Raw genomic sequence first — 15,755 nt, 5'->3', positions numbered from 1 at the left:
GAAACATTTGTTTTCCTTTCTCTTCTGATTTCCTTTCTCTCAAGAATGCTTCACAAATAACCATCTCAACCATTTGGGGGGAAGCATTATGCCCATTTGGTTGTAAGCTGTGATTTTTTTTCCTTCTAATTTATATTAGTGTTCCAAGGCCACAGGATCCCTGTGTGACTCCTGCAGCATTACTTGTTAAAATTCCCTTGAAATCAATGTAGTTGTTTTCATAACTTCAATATGTTTTAAAACATGTAAGAAAGAAGTGTAGTGAGTACTTTATTTCTTGGAAACTAAAGGTACTTTTAGTGTATCTTAGTCTGGTTACCAGTCTTCATGATGATAGGTTATGTTGTGGGGCCTGTGTTCTGGGTTTTTTTTTTTTTTGGTGTCATTGTAAGATGTTAGTGGTCAGCCACTGGCTTGCTTTGGACTTTTTGGAGAGCTTTGTGGAGCTTGGCTGCTGTTCACTCTATGCTTCTCACCCATTTATTTTACCTTTTATTTATTTGCTGCTTCACGTTAAGCAAAAACGCTTAATTCTGAAATGTTTGTTTACAGAAGGAAAAAAGGGAAGTTTGTTGATTGTGACAGCAGCATTTCTATGTCAGGTTATTCCCAGTGTCTCCTTGATTTATAAAGGAAAGTTGGGGAAAACGGCTTGGAATGGAGGTGTAAAGAGCAAGAATTGACAGGCACTGCTTGTACAGCACAGCCAGGTAGATCTTGGGAATTGGGGAACTTATATGCACTTCCAGCTGTGTGATCTGGTTCATGTGTGGTTTGGGATTGCTTCCAACTAGTTGGCAATAGGAAGTGTGTTGGATTAATGTAATAGGATCACACTTTAGGTTACCTTTTGTTATCTAAGGTCATGGTATTTTGCAAAATGGGCAGAACAGGTAATGCAGATTATGAGACACTTGTGTGGATAAAATAGACACAGAACTGCAGGGCTGTTCTCTTTGACTCCAGAGCAGGTTTTTACTGTTTTTGGTTTTGTTTTTTTCTTCCTTGATCTAATACAGAGAACAAAGAATTGAGTGACCCTACCTTCAGCATATCACATGCCTTCATTATGAACAGATAGAAAAAGGGTATCTGATTCCTTCAGAGTCTGGAAAAAGCTCAGACTTAATAATCCTTATGCTGTTGGGGGAAAGATTATACCATCTGAAGAGGTGGCTTTATATGTTTTAACTCCTTTTTCATACTTGAGCAGGGTAGATGTATTTTTTTTTGTAGAAATAAATTTATTTTAAAATAAATTTAATAATGATTTAATATTTTAAATTTAATAAAATAAATCTGATAATTTATTTTCTTAAATAATTTGTGGGCCAAAACTCAAAAGCTAAAACTTAGATAGTTCTTATAGGAGACTGTACAAACAGAAGAAAATAAAACAGTTTATTTAAAATAAGTTTTTGTAAGTTTGTTAAGAAAATATAAACATGTTTGGAGTACTCATTTCCATATTAAGTAGTCTGTATAAATGTTATTATGACAAAATGGAAAAGACTGACTTGATACACACTGGTTTCAAGCTTCTGTTAAAGCAGGAGAGATCTGTCTTTGGCTAAATCTGGAGTACAGTGTCTCCTGGTTGCAATTTGCTTCCTGGCCAATTTGTGACCATTTTTTACTAAATCTGTAGTTTTGCATCCTGTTGCACAGAAGCAGCACCTGGCACATTACTGGAAAGCTCTTTTTTTCTCTGTTCTTTAGCAAAATTCTGCTGACAGAATTGTTGATTTTATTTTTTTTTTTTCTGGAAAGTAATTTTGATCCTGATCTTTTGCATTTACTGAATTTATACTTTCATATAATAAGCATCTATAATAACCAAACCAACCAACACCAAACTATAAAGTATCCCCCCCCTACACTGATATTCACAGATTTTGATTTTTTTGAAAACTCTTAAAATAACCAAGTCAGTCAGGTTTTTGCTAAAAATCTTTGATGTTTGCTTAAATCAACCTAACAGATGTCCTCAGTATGACTGGTGTCTCTGTGAGGTTGGCAGAGATTTTAGTCAGGCCATGTTTTTGCTAAATGCTGTTGCTTAAATTAGCACAAGTCAAAAATTAGTGGTCTTCTCTGGTGAGTTTCTCTTTATCCTTCTGTCTCAAAAGCTTTTCTAAATAACAAGACAAACTAAACTGAAAATTCATATGTACATTTATATATAAAAAATATAATGAAACCTGCAAATTTGGACTAAACCAGAATGCTATTTTGACAGTTGTGATTCAGTCTTCTTCACTTTGAGGTGCAAAATTAAAACATGACTCAGCAGTGAATTTTGTAATAGCAGAATTAATCTTGCCTTATGTAGAGAAAGTTTAATTGTAGGTCAAATTCTTGTTTACTCATTCTTTAAAAATGTTTTTTACTTACTGGAAAGTGGTAATGCTTATGTTGAAGTACTCGGCTTAAATAACAGTACTCTCTGCAGAGAACTGCAGTCTCTCTAGCTTTAGTAGAATGAAGAATGACTTAATTTGCATTTGGAGCAGTAAAAGAAAAATCCTTCCATGACTTAGCCAACAGTCTAAAGCTCAGCTTATGGATTTTGTACTCACTCAGCCCCTGCTGTTCAACTTATGTTCAGTTTTATGCTGAAGATGGCAGAAGGTAAACTGGTAAAGTTTGATACTGCTCTTTCTAGGAAGTCTGTTGGTGTAATTAAGCCACAATTGAAGCCTTGAGAGCAGGATAGTCTGTTGGATGTATCTGCTTCCCCTGGCACAGAGTTGGAATGCTGTTCTGGTTTACCTTCTGACTCCAGCTAATGAGAGCTGCTAATGCACTGGAGTTGCATAAATCTTCCCATATCATAGTACTGAAGCTTAGAATTACTCAGCTGGGAAATTCTGTATTCCCATGCAAGCCAACACATCTTGCTACCTTGTTCTTCCTTGTTCTTCTCAAGCATTTGTCTTTTATTAAAAAAATAGGATTGATTATTTTATGCTTCTCTCTCTCAATATATATATATGTATATATGCTCTTTTTTTCTTTTTTTTTTTTCTCCATCTGAATTGCTTCCTTATTGGCTTTTGTCCTTTTTTGGTTATGGTGGGCTAGATACTCAGGATTTGCTAGATTCCAGTGTCTGACATGAGCAGATAAATCCCATCAAGTGTCTGGGTTAGAGCACAGCTGGGACCAGTAATTAGTCTTGGAACACTGGCAGGACTGGAAAGGGCAATGATAAAGTCACCAGGGCTGAAATCAAAAAGGTCTGTCAAATGTACTTCCCTTCAAGTATTTTGCCTTGTTTGTATGTAACACTGTGCATGTTATTTTCTTCAGAGCAAAGTATTTCTTGAAGCACCCAGGAATATTTATTTTTAGTATTTTTTAGTGTATCTTACTCTTTGCTTCTTAAATCATTCTTTTATTATTTGGGAAAAGGTGATTTCTTGGTGAGTAGTTATTTAAATGTTGAGGAGGAATTGTTTCAGACAGGGTGTCTATCAATTATGTAATGGTTGCTGTGATGTATTTGAAGAAAATGAAGAGCTGTGCAGAAGAAGGCAGGTTGCCAGCTACAAAAAATTGAAAACTGGAGCTGCAAATGGGTTAGAGTAGGCAAAATGTACAACAAATGTCACAATTTCTGATCACTCAAGATAAAATTATCCTTTTTTAAAGAGATTTTGAAGGTTAGAATAGGTCAGCCCTTTAAAATGGATTCAGGTAATCAACTCAAAACCTAGTGTTCAAAACTTATTGTATACTTACAGAATTTTTGCAAAAAGAGACTGATCCTGCACTACCACCATCAGTGTAAGAAAACTATTTACATTAAGTAATTTTTCATGTATTTTTGTATCTGTGCTTCACCAGTACAAAAGATAGGAACTAATGACAATCTCATAGACAGAAGAAATGTTTGTCTCATTGATACATCATGTGATATTCTAATTTTTTTTTCTTTAACAGGTGTCTTTCAGATGAAGGAATTGAAGCTTGCTTAAGTTCATCTGAAAAAGTTAATACAAATGATATTATCCTAGTTGCCCTTAATGTAAGTTATGGTAGTGAAAATGTTTTTTTCTGAGAAATTATGCTAAAATGATAGTTATAATGGCTCAAGTATATGTTTTTGTGTCTAATTAAGTGTATTATTGTCTGTGTGATTTATGTAAAGGACAGAGTACTTACCATTTTCCTTGCCTGTATGAATTGTGAGTTTTATTTGGAAAGAACATCTATTCCAAACTGCAAAACCTCTAGGAGAAAAACTGAACAGACTTAGCAATAGGAAAATATTTCTTTTGTTTATGAAATGTAAAACTAAAGTCAAACTATAAGCAATAAGACAACCAGAAGTGCTATGTAATGGTATGAGAAATTTTAATACAATTTTTTTGGGATTAATAGAACACCCATAATTTGACTTCTGGACATGATACTCCTTAAAGCACATTCAGACTACATATCCATTGTTGTCTACATATTTATGTAACTGAAGCCTGGTTTTTTTACTTTACTGTAGAAATCTGGATTAGTACTCATAATTTTGGCAAAAAATTAACAAGGAATGTAGAAGATAGAGCAACATCTTCAAATGAATATACCATAATATTTTTAAGGATATGAGACAAGTGTGCATGTGAATCCTTTTTTTTTTAGAATTCTAGTATATACTTTGTTGGTTAACATTAATAAGTCTCCTGCTTTTCTTATTTCATGTATTTGCTATTTTATTTTAACATATTTTACCAAATCCATATTCAGATGTTTTAAATGGTTTAATATGTACTTTATTTGGTTTAATATAAACTTTGTAATAACTATATGTAGTTTCAAGGGGAAAATTATGCAGTTGGGTGCTTAAGAGAAAAATATTCTTCCTTGATGAAATTAGAAATAATAAGATAATAAAATCATGTGAGAGCTGTTGGGGATTATTTTGTCCACCTTCAGGATTTAGCCACTAGATGGTTTTAGATGATACTCTGAAAAAGAGGGCCCCTTCTGCTCCTTTCACTTTTTCTTTAAAGCATGTGTTCAGTCACTCATGTATGCAGGCACTAGTTCATGTAAGGAATATGAAAAGAATTAAAGTAAAATTATAATGCAAAGATGCAAAGAATGTAAGACAAAACATGCAGAAAGCAAGCGTTTGATTTCTGGACCAGAGCAACATGCCCATATATTTGAGAATGCGTTGCTGCTTTATACAAAACCCAAATAAAGTACTTGTGAATTGCCAGGTATTACCCTGCATGTAATCATATGGTGGAATGAGTACTGACATGATCCTTTGTGTCTGTGTTGGTATTTCAGGTTTGTTTGATAATAAAAATAAACCAGAATTTTTTCACAAGTACTCCAAAGCCAGAATTAATGGCTTATCACTTTTTATCAGTAAGTAAGTTGGTTTTGTGCCCAGAAGATTGTCTGTTGAGTTAGTAGAGGGAAGCAGTGTGTCTTTAATGGCACGATAACAGTGAATTTATGTTCCACTTCTTACAAATTCTTCCTTGACTGCTAGAGGCAACTTTCAGGCAGAAGAAATCCAGAAATCAGCTGATCTTTTTTACCTTTTTTGATTATGTATGTGTGAATTGCTTAAATAAGTATGAAGTAGACATAAATGTTTTCTCAGTCCTTCCTTTTATTTTGTCTAAGAACTTAAAATTATTTGTAAAAGTTTTCTGCCCTTCCCGCTACTCTGATTGTAAAGCTGGAGATTTCAGCAAGGGCAAGTTCTGCCTGAGCAACCCAGTGGCCTTCTGTGATGAGGTGACTACATCAGTGGACAAGGGAAGGACTACAGATGTCATTTATCTGGTCTTCTGTAAAGCCTGTGACACAGTCCCTGAGAATATCCTTCTATCTAAACTGAATAAAGATGGATTTAATGAATGGACTGCTAGAGGCATAAGAAAGTAGTTGGACAGTTCCATCCAGATGGTAGTGGTTAATGGCTCAGAGTCCCAGTGGGCATCAGTGACAAGTGGTGTCCCTCAGGGATCTGTATTGGGATAGTGTCACTAAATATCTTCATTAATGACACAGATGAAGGGTCCAAGTACACCCTCAGCAAATTTGCAGATGACATCAATCTGAGTGGCGCAGTTGACACATGTGAAGGACAGGATGCCATTCAGAGGGACGTGGTCAGGACTGAGAAGTGGCTGCCTGGGAATCTCATGAGGTTTAACAGGACCAAGTGCCAGGTGCTCCACCTGGGTCAGGGTAAACACCGGTATCAACACAGGCTGGGGGATGAACAGATGGAGAGCAGCTCTGCTGAGAAGGACTTGGGGGTGCTGTTGGATGAGAGGCTGGATATGACCCAGCCATGAGCACTCACAGCCCAGAACAGAAAGCCAAATGTGTCCTGGGCTGCATCCAAAGCAGTGTGGACAGCAGGGAGAGGGAGGGGATTCTATCCCTCCCCTCTGGTGAGACCCCACCTGCAGTGCTGCACAAAGCTCTGGAGATCCCAGAGCAGGAAGGACACAGACCTGTTATAGCAAGTCCAGAGGAGGGACACCAAGACGATCAGAGAGATGGACCAGCTCTCCTGTGAGGAAAGGCTCGGGATGGTTCAGCCTGGAAAAGATTTAGGGGTGACTTAATTGTGGCCTTCCAGTGCCTGAAAGAAGCTTATGAGAGAGATGGAGAGAGAGTTTTTTTACAAGGACATGTAGTGAAAGGACAAGGGGGAATGGCTTCAATGTGAGAGTAGGTTTAGGCTGGATATTAGGAGGAAGTTCTTTACTGCGTGGGAGGTGAGGCACTAGGATAGATTGTTCATGGATATGGAGAAGTCATGGCTGCCCCATCCCTGGAAGTGTTTAAGGGTGTGTTGGATGGGCTCTAAGCAAATATCATCTTAGTGGAAGGTGTACCCTGCCCATAGGTGGGGAGTTAGAATTACACATTCTTGAAGATCCCTTTCAACCCAAACCATTTTAGAATGATTCTATGGTATGTATATGGAACACAGAGGAACCATTTATAGTACCCTGTGTGCTATTCAGAGACCACAACTGACAGATGAGTTTCCCCAGATGTGCTCAGATTGAAAAACCAAATGTGCTTCCTTATCATTACCTGGTTATCTTGTGTAACAGAGAGAGGATTGGGCATTTATTCCCTCTATATACTCAGTAAATATGCTAAAAGTGTATTCTTATGATTGTTTTTTAATTTGTAATGTACCAGTATTCCTCACTTAAAACCAGAATAAATCAATTGTTTACAATATTTTGGATACTAAAATACAGGCCTGCTCAATTCTAGATCTAAGTGCCAGAACAGTTGGCCATTGACTTATATTAATGGCAAAATATTGTTCAAGTTCTTTTAGTAATTACATTTAGCACATTTTCTTTTGAAAGAGTTGTTTATGATCCTAATAAGTAAGGATTTGTACATGTAAGAAGACAGAAACTAAAACTACTTTAAGTGCCAGATGGAGAGCAGAGAAAGACGTTTTACCTCTATGGAACCTCACAGTTCTGTTTAACCATTAAATATTGCATAGCCATTTGGTTTTGTTGATTTAAAAGCATTTTAATCAACATTGAAGATGTATTTAATGCAAGAAAATAATTTAAAATGCAAAAGGATTTATTTTGTAAACTCTTGACTTGTTGAATTTTTTATCACATGAAGGAGTGGATTTTTGTAATAAATAATTGTCATGATGGAAAAAAAATCCTATTCTTTTTCCTCTTTTATGTTTTTTTTTTAAAGTGCATATTTTAAGTTAATATTTTCTTGTCTTCTGTAATCATTTCAGACAGATTTAAGAACAATTGGCAAGAAATTCCTCCCCAGTGACATCAATGGTGGAAAAGTGGAAAAGGTAGACAATATTTTTACTTCACTTTTCTGTATTCTGTGATTTCTGTGTAATGACAGCCTTCTATGGCACATTAGTCTGGTTTTGTCATTACTTTACATACAAAAACCCCCAGTGTTTGAATATGTTATATTGTAAATACATGAACATAAGCTCCATAAAAGAGGACTTTTTGGGTTTTATTTCACAACTTTGAAATTATTAAATAAAAATCTGAACAATCCTGGCAACTTCATTTGTTGCTGGAAAGTCATTTAACTTGTTTGGTCTTGGCATTGTATCAGAATTTCATTTTCCCCCCTCATTATCCTGAGAAGGCAACAAAGCAGGTCAGAAATAAATCAAAGTAGCTGTTTGATTCTGATACACAGTGGTACACGTTAATGCTGGGTCACTTGCCTACTGACATCTGTGGCTATAGCACTTTATGTAATTTTCCTATGGCTGTGTATCCTAGAGGTCATGTGGACAGAACATGTTAGATGGTGTTACACTTTATGTGCTAGAGTAGAGTATTATACTTGAAACTTGGGTGTGCTAGATTTTAATATGTGTTGTGTGTTTAAGTAAAAATGAAGTTTGTCCTCTTCTGTATACCCTTCCTGTTTTGTTCCTTACATGTGATTCAGAGAGTGGGTAAATGAAGGAATTTTATTTTAAATATTCCAAATTTTATTTTAAACCTAGCAGTGATTCTTAGTTCAATTCTCTACCCCTTACTTAAAATATTGACTCTCTGTCAGTGATATGAAAGTTCTGGGGACACGTATTTCTTTACTGTTGAAATTCAGATAGTGGTAAGTTAAGGTGGGTTTGTTTTAAGAAAGCTAGCTTGATTGATGAGGGAGGCTGCTAAGAGCTGTTTGCATTTGTTTATTTTGTGTCTAAATGGAGTAGTCACTGCTGCAAGCACAGACTTCTACAAGAAAAAAGCACAAACATCATTGCCATTTGTGCAAAGCACACTTGATAGACAGTCCATTCCAGGATCATAGATATTAGTTAGGCAGCAGTCAGTGAATGCAGCATATTACTTAGCAAACTAATTTTATGGGGAGAGTTTTATTGATTTGATCTATATTCATAGATCTTTAGAAAATTATTCTAAAAAAGCCCCAAACCAGACACATGCAAACCATTTCCTCGAGGGCAATAATCCTTCAGGTTTTGGGAAGAATTATACAGAAAAAAATCTGTTTGAGAAGGACTCCTATTTATGATTTTTAAAAAGCTCAAGCTATTAGATAGTATGTTTTCTTAATCCTTGCTTTCTTAACAGTAATTTCCTTCTTTTGAGTAAAATAAGGTGAATTTGACTCCTTAATCAGTGCTGCTGTTTAGTTTTCAATGTCTGCAAATACATTATGTTATAGAGCTATGTGTTTACAAAAAATAATTTTACTTTATGGGAGAGGAACAACTTCTTAGTATAATCTCTCTGTAGAAAGTAGTAATTTGTTGTTCAGAAATGTTTCACTGAAAAATAGAAATTATGTGCTACTATTCTTCCTCTCAGCCAAGACTAAAATCAGTATTATTTACCTATATCTTGAGAACCTATGATGCATTTCCATCTTAAAAAATAACTTTTTATGTAACTATTTGCCTGCTATAATAGGCAAGTAGTTGCATAAAAGCTGGGAGAGTCCTAGTATGAAATATGGTTGTTTGACCATTATAGATGATTATCAACTTCAGTTATTAATACGTGGGGCTGTTTCACTCATTTATTTGATATCTGTGTTTAGTATGGGTTTAGAAAATATCAGTATTACCAGCATTAACCACAAGATGGCCACATTTGCATAGGATTTGGGAAAATGGAATCCTCCCATTTCTATCTAGGTAACTATATACCATAGAGATCTGTTAGGTATTTTTGAAGGAATTGAAGTACAGAGAAGACTATAAAGTTACAACATATAATTTAATAGCTGTTACGTTTAAGGTGTTATTTGTTTTCTTTTGAGAGCTTATGTCATTACAATGGAAACATTAACTGCAGAAGAATTCAGAAAGGATTAGAGTTGTGATCTCAGAGTTCCTTTCTGAGTTCTGTCAAATTGATGGTAAACAGTTGAAAACATAAAGTGCCAGCAATTTAATTCCTGTTAAAGGTTACTCATATGCTTCCCAATTGCTGTTTCATTGTTTTTTTTGATTGTGTATTTTTGTTTTCTGCAGCCTTTTTCAACTTTTTTTTTCAAAATGATAATCAGATTTGTTGTTCCAGTTAAAACTGATCTGCATTTAAAAAAGCGTCTTTCAGTGAGAGAGATTGCTACATCAGATCTTCTACTGCCATCATAGTAAAGCTACTGTGACCCTGTTCTCTTATTTATTAATTTATCTTCTTTTGATATATATTTACTTTCTGGTTATCTGCTCTCATTTTGTGTTCTTCTGGCTACCTATTCTGTTTCTTCAAGGTTAGAAGCTGATGAACTGTGCACTTTTTCATCTTTTTGGTGTCATTTAGGAACTAGACATCAGTTGAGCAACCACAGACAATTTTTTTTCCAAGAAATTAAAATGACTTACCTATAGCTGAAATGGGATAAATGGTTTGGGCTTCAGTTTTTCAGGTGGATTTATTTTACTTTATTTTGGTGGTTTTTGTTTGTGGTGTTGTTTTTTTGGTGTTTTTTTTTTTTTTTTTTTTTTTTGTGGGTTTTGGCTGGTTTTTTTTTAGTTTGTTTGGTTTTTGATTTGTTTTTTTCTTTTTTATTTTTAATTATAATTTTTATTTTTTATAACATAGATTGTGGTGTGTCTAGTAGGGCATTTATTTTTGCACAATCAGTAGATGACTGATGTCCCTTCAGTTTGTTATGTTTTGATTGGACCATTGTTTAAAAAAGCTGTGTTTCTAGTTGGTATTTACAGACTAGTGGTACTTGAAATTTCCTCTTGATTCAAACAGAGAGTCTTCTAAGGTTTTTTTGTTCTTTAGAAGACTTTGTCAGTGACACCCTGCAGTGAAGTCTTATCTGGACTCCATGCTATGTTCGAAGTGACAGTATCCCTGTTTTTGTTTTGCCTCCTCAACTGTTTTCATTCACTTTTATTTTATAATCGGTATTTCAGAGATGTGTAAAGCATCACAACTGTTTCTCTGAAAAGCCCATTTTTATCATGTTTTAGAACACAGAGTACATGAGTGATAGAAATTCAACATGACTGCCTGATCAAATGGCACTTTTCTTTGCCTGGGGGTATCTGTTGGTATGTCTAGATACTGCAGTGTGTTTGTTTAACAGTGCTAACAATTGTGTCTTTTTCTGTTTGACTTATCTAGCTGGAAGGGCCATGTGTCCTGCAAATACAGAAAATTCGCAATGTTGCTGCACCAAAGGATAATGAAGAATCTCAGGCTGCTCCCAGAATGTTACGTTTACAGATGACTGATGGACACACAAGCTGCACAGCTATAGAATATAGTAGCATGTCAAAAATAAGGTGAACAGCTTTCTTTTTCCATGTTTTCCTGTGATATTTAAATGTCCTTGAAATAATGGAAGTGTCCTTAGTAATTTATGAAAAAAATTACTCAACAAAAGAGACTTCCTTTTTGGATTTGCAGATAAAGGAGAAATTTAAATTCAGCATGCAAAGATACATATGAATGTAATTTACTGTTCTGTTTATGCTGAACTACATAATGGAAAAAAGTAGATTTTTGCAGCCATCTACTGAGTTGTAGTTTCACACACAGCATTTTGGGAGTGTATGTAAACTTGGGCCAAATTCCCAATTTTTATTAGTAACAGATCTTTTGTCTTACCTTTGTAGCAGGAATGCCACAGGCTTGGCACTCCTAAGCCAGTGCAACTAATGCTACTTAACCATGGCCAGGTCTTTAACTTGGATATTTCTTCAGTTAAAAATGAAGGTCAAAAGAACTGATTACTGCTGAACATGGGGATGTTTTCTGTGTTTGGTTATGGAGGTGCTAAAAACAATCTCTGGTGTTTAGTCTACAGTCATGGTGTACTCTGCACGCTTCTAGTTCAGATAACTTTGATTTAAAAGAACCCTTCTTCTGTCTTTCTCTGCTAGTTGCAACAGTTAGATATAGATGTATACTTAATTTTTGAATGTCATCTTTTACTCTTAAACTGTTCCTTCTGAGCAGGAGCCAACTTGCAGTTTAGAGTGATGCTGTTAGAACATTTAATGCTATTTTAATTTTAGCTTGAGCCAGCATAACTTGAAATATCATATTCCACTGTGAATATAAAGAGCAAAAAAGGAAGGCAAACAGACTTCTGTGTAAGTAGATTCTAGATCACAAAATGTTTATGGATGAATACCCAGTACAAGACATAATTTGAAAGCTTTTTGATAAAATCTCAAAAATGTTAGAGAACTCATCACTCTAGTAATATTGTGAGCACTTCTTTTTGTGTAATATTTAAAGACTTAATTTGCATTATATGTAATTTTTTCAGGTCTGATGTTGGACTATTAAGCTGCAATAATATGCTATTTCAGTATATAGTGTTACTTAAAATAAAAATCACAATTTTCTTTTATATTATAGGTTTTTCACGACTATAGTTTCCATTTACCCCTTTCCCCTTGCCTAATTTTATTTTTTTTCTGTATTTCTTCCATGTCTGTTTTTTGCTCACATTTTTTTGCCTTTATTAGAACAATCAAAAAATCCATCCAAACATTGCTAAGGTTAAATGCCACTGGTACTGTAATTGGCTGACTCCACTATGAATTTTCCTCACTGTGTGGTATGGGCCTGTGATTGCAACAGTAGCTCTAGCATATTTTAAAGAGATTATTGTCTCTCAGTTGAAAGGTTTTAACTGGCTGTGTCCTGTTCTCACAAGAAGCAGTTTCCAGATTGCACTGCTTGTCATATCTTTCAATAGCATGTTGGAAATACACGATTCTTTTATGCTTCTGCTGTTGCTTTTCCTAGGGTAGATTCATGTGAGAGGAAGATAAGGTTGGCTCCATGTGGGAGCTGATGACAGAAAGTATTAATATGTTTTTAAATTATAGAGTAGTGAGAGACAAATTGCTATGAGATGCAAGGTTTTTATATTTATTCTAGTACATTCCTAGCTCTTAGCAATGTGCAGAAAGGTTCCTTTCTAACCACTCTATGTGTCTACTAAGTTAAATGTGAAAAAAAAAAAGAAAATTAGATGATTAACTATTTGGAAATCTGCTCATAACTGTAAATATGAGGAACCTGCTTCAAATCAGCTGTCTAAGAATATCATCTGATAATCGAAACAAATCATTAGCTTAGTTTGGTATTATGAAATTGGATATTAACCAAACAGACAATTTGCCAGTATTCATCTCTGTTAGAATCTAATTTGCAGTATGGCAATTTTTTATAATGGATAGGAAGTGTTTCAATAAAGCTATTGAAAAGTACTGTGTTTTTTGATGCTAATTTTTTATTATGGCATTTGAAAATGTTGGTTTTATAATAAGAGTAGTTTTTTATATGTTTCTCTGGGACAGAATATTAATAAATCTATTTGAATTTTTTTACTTTGTTTCTGCCTCTAGCCTGAACACTCCACCTGGAACAAAAATTAAGCTTTCAGGAGTTGTTGAAGTGAGAAATGGATTCTTACTGTTGGATGACAGTAATACAGCAGTTCTTGGAGGTGAAGTGGAGCATCTTATAGAAAAGTGGGAATTACAAAGGGTGAGGTAACACCACTGGAAATGCTTGCCTTACAAGTTGCATATTGCATTCAAAAATGTCAAGCTTATTCTGTTGACTCTGAACTTTCATATAATAAGCTTTTAGAACTGTACTGTCCAAATAGTTGTAGGGCTGCAGCCAAATGTATGCAAGTAGGTCTCATGTACAATGTTGTAAATTAAAAAATTACAAGTGATCTTTGCATGGGTACTGATTCCTTTCTGCAGGGATTGAAAACATTAATGAAATATATTAAATTTATGTTGGTAAATAGTCATGGGTGGTTGCTTTTTTAAACGGTGTGTTTGAACCAAAATACTATGGAGTTCTGCCTTTTACAGTTACTGTCTGCAGACTGTGTCTTTTGGAGGCAAAAGTAATAGAATAAATATACAGAAAGCAGTGAAGTTGTGTCATGGTTTGACACTGGCACAATGCCAGTGCCCCCCATGAAAATGCAATCTCTCAATTGAATGCTGTGAAATGCAGTCAAGAACAGAGCAAAGCAGGCCCAAGCTTAATAACAGGAAAAAAACTTTATTAAGCTACTATTATAAAAGAAAAAAAGAAAGAAAAAAAAAAACCCACACACAAAGATCAAAATGAAAACCTTGCAAAGCATTTCTCCTCCCACCACCCAACTCCAACAAACCACAGTGAGACACAATCTGGGCCCCAATCAGGTTTCCACCCTCCAGACAATCGATACTCAGTCCATTGAGGGAACAGAGTCTCTCCTGTGCCACAGACCCCCCAAGAAACACAGCTCCACATCCTGTGTTTCCATGTCACACATGGCACCGCCCGGAGAAAAGTTTGCCAATGGTGACCCTTCTCCTTTCCATGCACAGCAGTGCTCTCACCACCAATGCATGGATGGACAGACTGCCTTTAGGATTTTTCCTTTTAAGGATGCCCTGCCAAGAGGGGAGAAAACAACAGTTCAGTTTTTCATTTTTTGGGACCACAGTCCCCCCCATTTCCCCCTGGGGCCGAGGGTCCAAGAACAGAGATCTTCTTCTCTGAAGACAGGGGGCACCACCACAAACCTCCCTAACTTTTCTCTGTTCACTCCACTTCTGTCTTTTCCCAGCTGAAGCAGGTCTCTTGACTTTGCTCTGGCATCCTCCCAAAATACAGTCTCTCTTGGAGGACAAAATTGGTTCAGTCTGTGCCTACCAAGGAAAAAGTCCAGCCAAAAGCCACTCCATCATCCCCTCCCACCTAGAATTTCTCCTTCTAGCATCCCAGGGTCCAAGCTGTCTCTCTTCTTTTCTTTCAAACCGAGAAGGAGAAAAATTTCACAAAGCTTTCATTTCTCAAGGAAGGGTTAAAAGTCCTGACTCCCAGGGATGGCTCGATGCCCAGACTCCGGCTCCCACGGTCAGCCGGGCACCTTGCGGCCCTCCTGTTCTTCTCCTTCCCTGTGGTGAACTGCTGACAAGCTGCCGCTGCCCTTTTCTCTTTATCTCTCTCTCGAAACTCTGGCGGGGGGGAACGGAGACATCCCAGATTTCTCCACCCTACCATCTGCAGGGGGTTCCAGTCCCTCCACCCTTGGGCCCACCTCAGTCAGGCCATGGGCCTTCCCCTCCCCACCCAGCCATGGGCCAGACAAGGGAGAGCACAGCACTGCGGCTGAGCAGAACCAAAGAGAGCGAGTTCTCCTGGGAATTCTGCTGTTAACCCCTCTGTGTTCTCAGAGGCGTGTCCACCTTCAATTGGTCAATATCCAAATTGACCTCTTCCTTCTGAGAAAATTCTTTTTCTGTGTCAAACCACGACATTTGGTAACCTTTGGTATGAGCCCTGTACTGCAAATTTCATCAGTACTTTAGGTAAATTGTTGTTACGAAGTCAAATTGGAGATTTAATTTTCTTCCAACAAGTTATAAATATGTGTAAACGCCTTTACTTTGGTTTCTGTTCCAGTAGAACAGAAGTGGCTGCAGGAATATGTTTTCATACATTTTCTCACAAACAGGTGGAAGTTCCTAGGGCAGGAGCTGTGACCCTACTACCATTAGTCCAAAATATTTGCCAGATTAACTATGGCTACTGCAACCATGCACATCTGTATTTTTGCATCCACATCTCTGAAACAGAGTAGCTGCTTATGAACATGATAGTTAGTTCTGTATGAAGTACTCATTTTATTGTTGTTCCTGCTAAGTTGGGTTCAGTAATTTTTGTTAGAGATAGCCTTCTTTGGTGTTTGGTATAACTTAATAGATTCTGGCAAAC

At 36.2% G+C, this 15,755-nt stretch overlaps 1 protein-coding gene across 7 annotated transcripts in view; it reads left to right on the top strand.

Moving 5' to 3' along the window:
• TDRD3 (tudor domain containing 3) overlaps positions 1-15,755 on the top strand; it is a 97,471-nt gene that overhangs the window by 37,292 nt on the left and 44,424 nt on the right. For 4 of the 7 annotated variants that reach the window (XM_021530792.4, XM_021530793.4, XM_085576874.1 and 1 more), the window contains exons 2-5: positions 3,946-4,030; positions 7,766-7,831; positions 11,127-11,287; positions 13,370-13,511. In XM_021530792.4, coding sequence (XP_021386467.3) covers positions 3,946-4,030; positions 7,766-7,831; positions 11,127-11,287; positions 13,370-13,511 — 454 coding nt within the window. The remainder of the gene's footprint in view (positions 1-3,945; positions 4,031-7,765; positions 7,832-11,126; positions 11,288-13,369; positions 13,512-15,755) is intronic. The other 3 variants (XM_077781370.2, XM_085576877.1, XM_021530794.4) reach the window with 1 other exon arrangement.

Source organism: Lonchura striata, chromosome 1, assembly GCF_050655825.1.
Source record: "Lonchura striata isolate lonStrDom1 chromosome 1, ASM5065582v1, whole genome shotgun sequence".
Lineage (NCBI taxonomy): Eukaryota > Metazoa > Chordata > Aves > Passeriformes > Estrildidae > Lonchura > Lonchura striata.
Note: the sequence above shows the minus strand (reverse complement) of the source record. Positions and strands in the feature narration are given on the sequence as shown.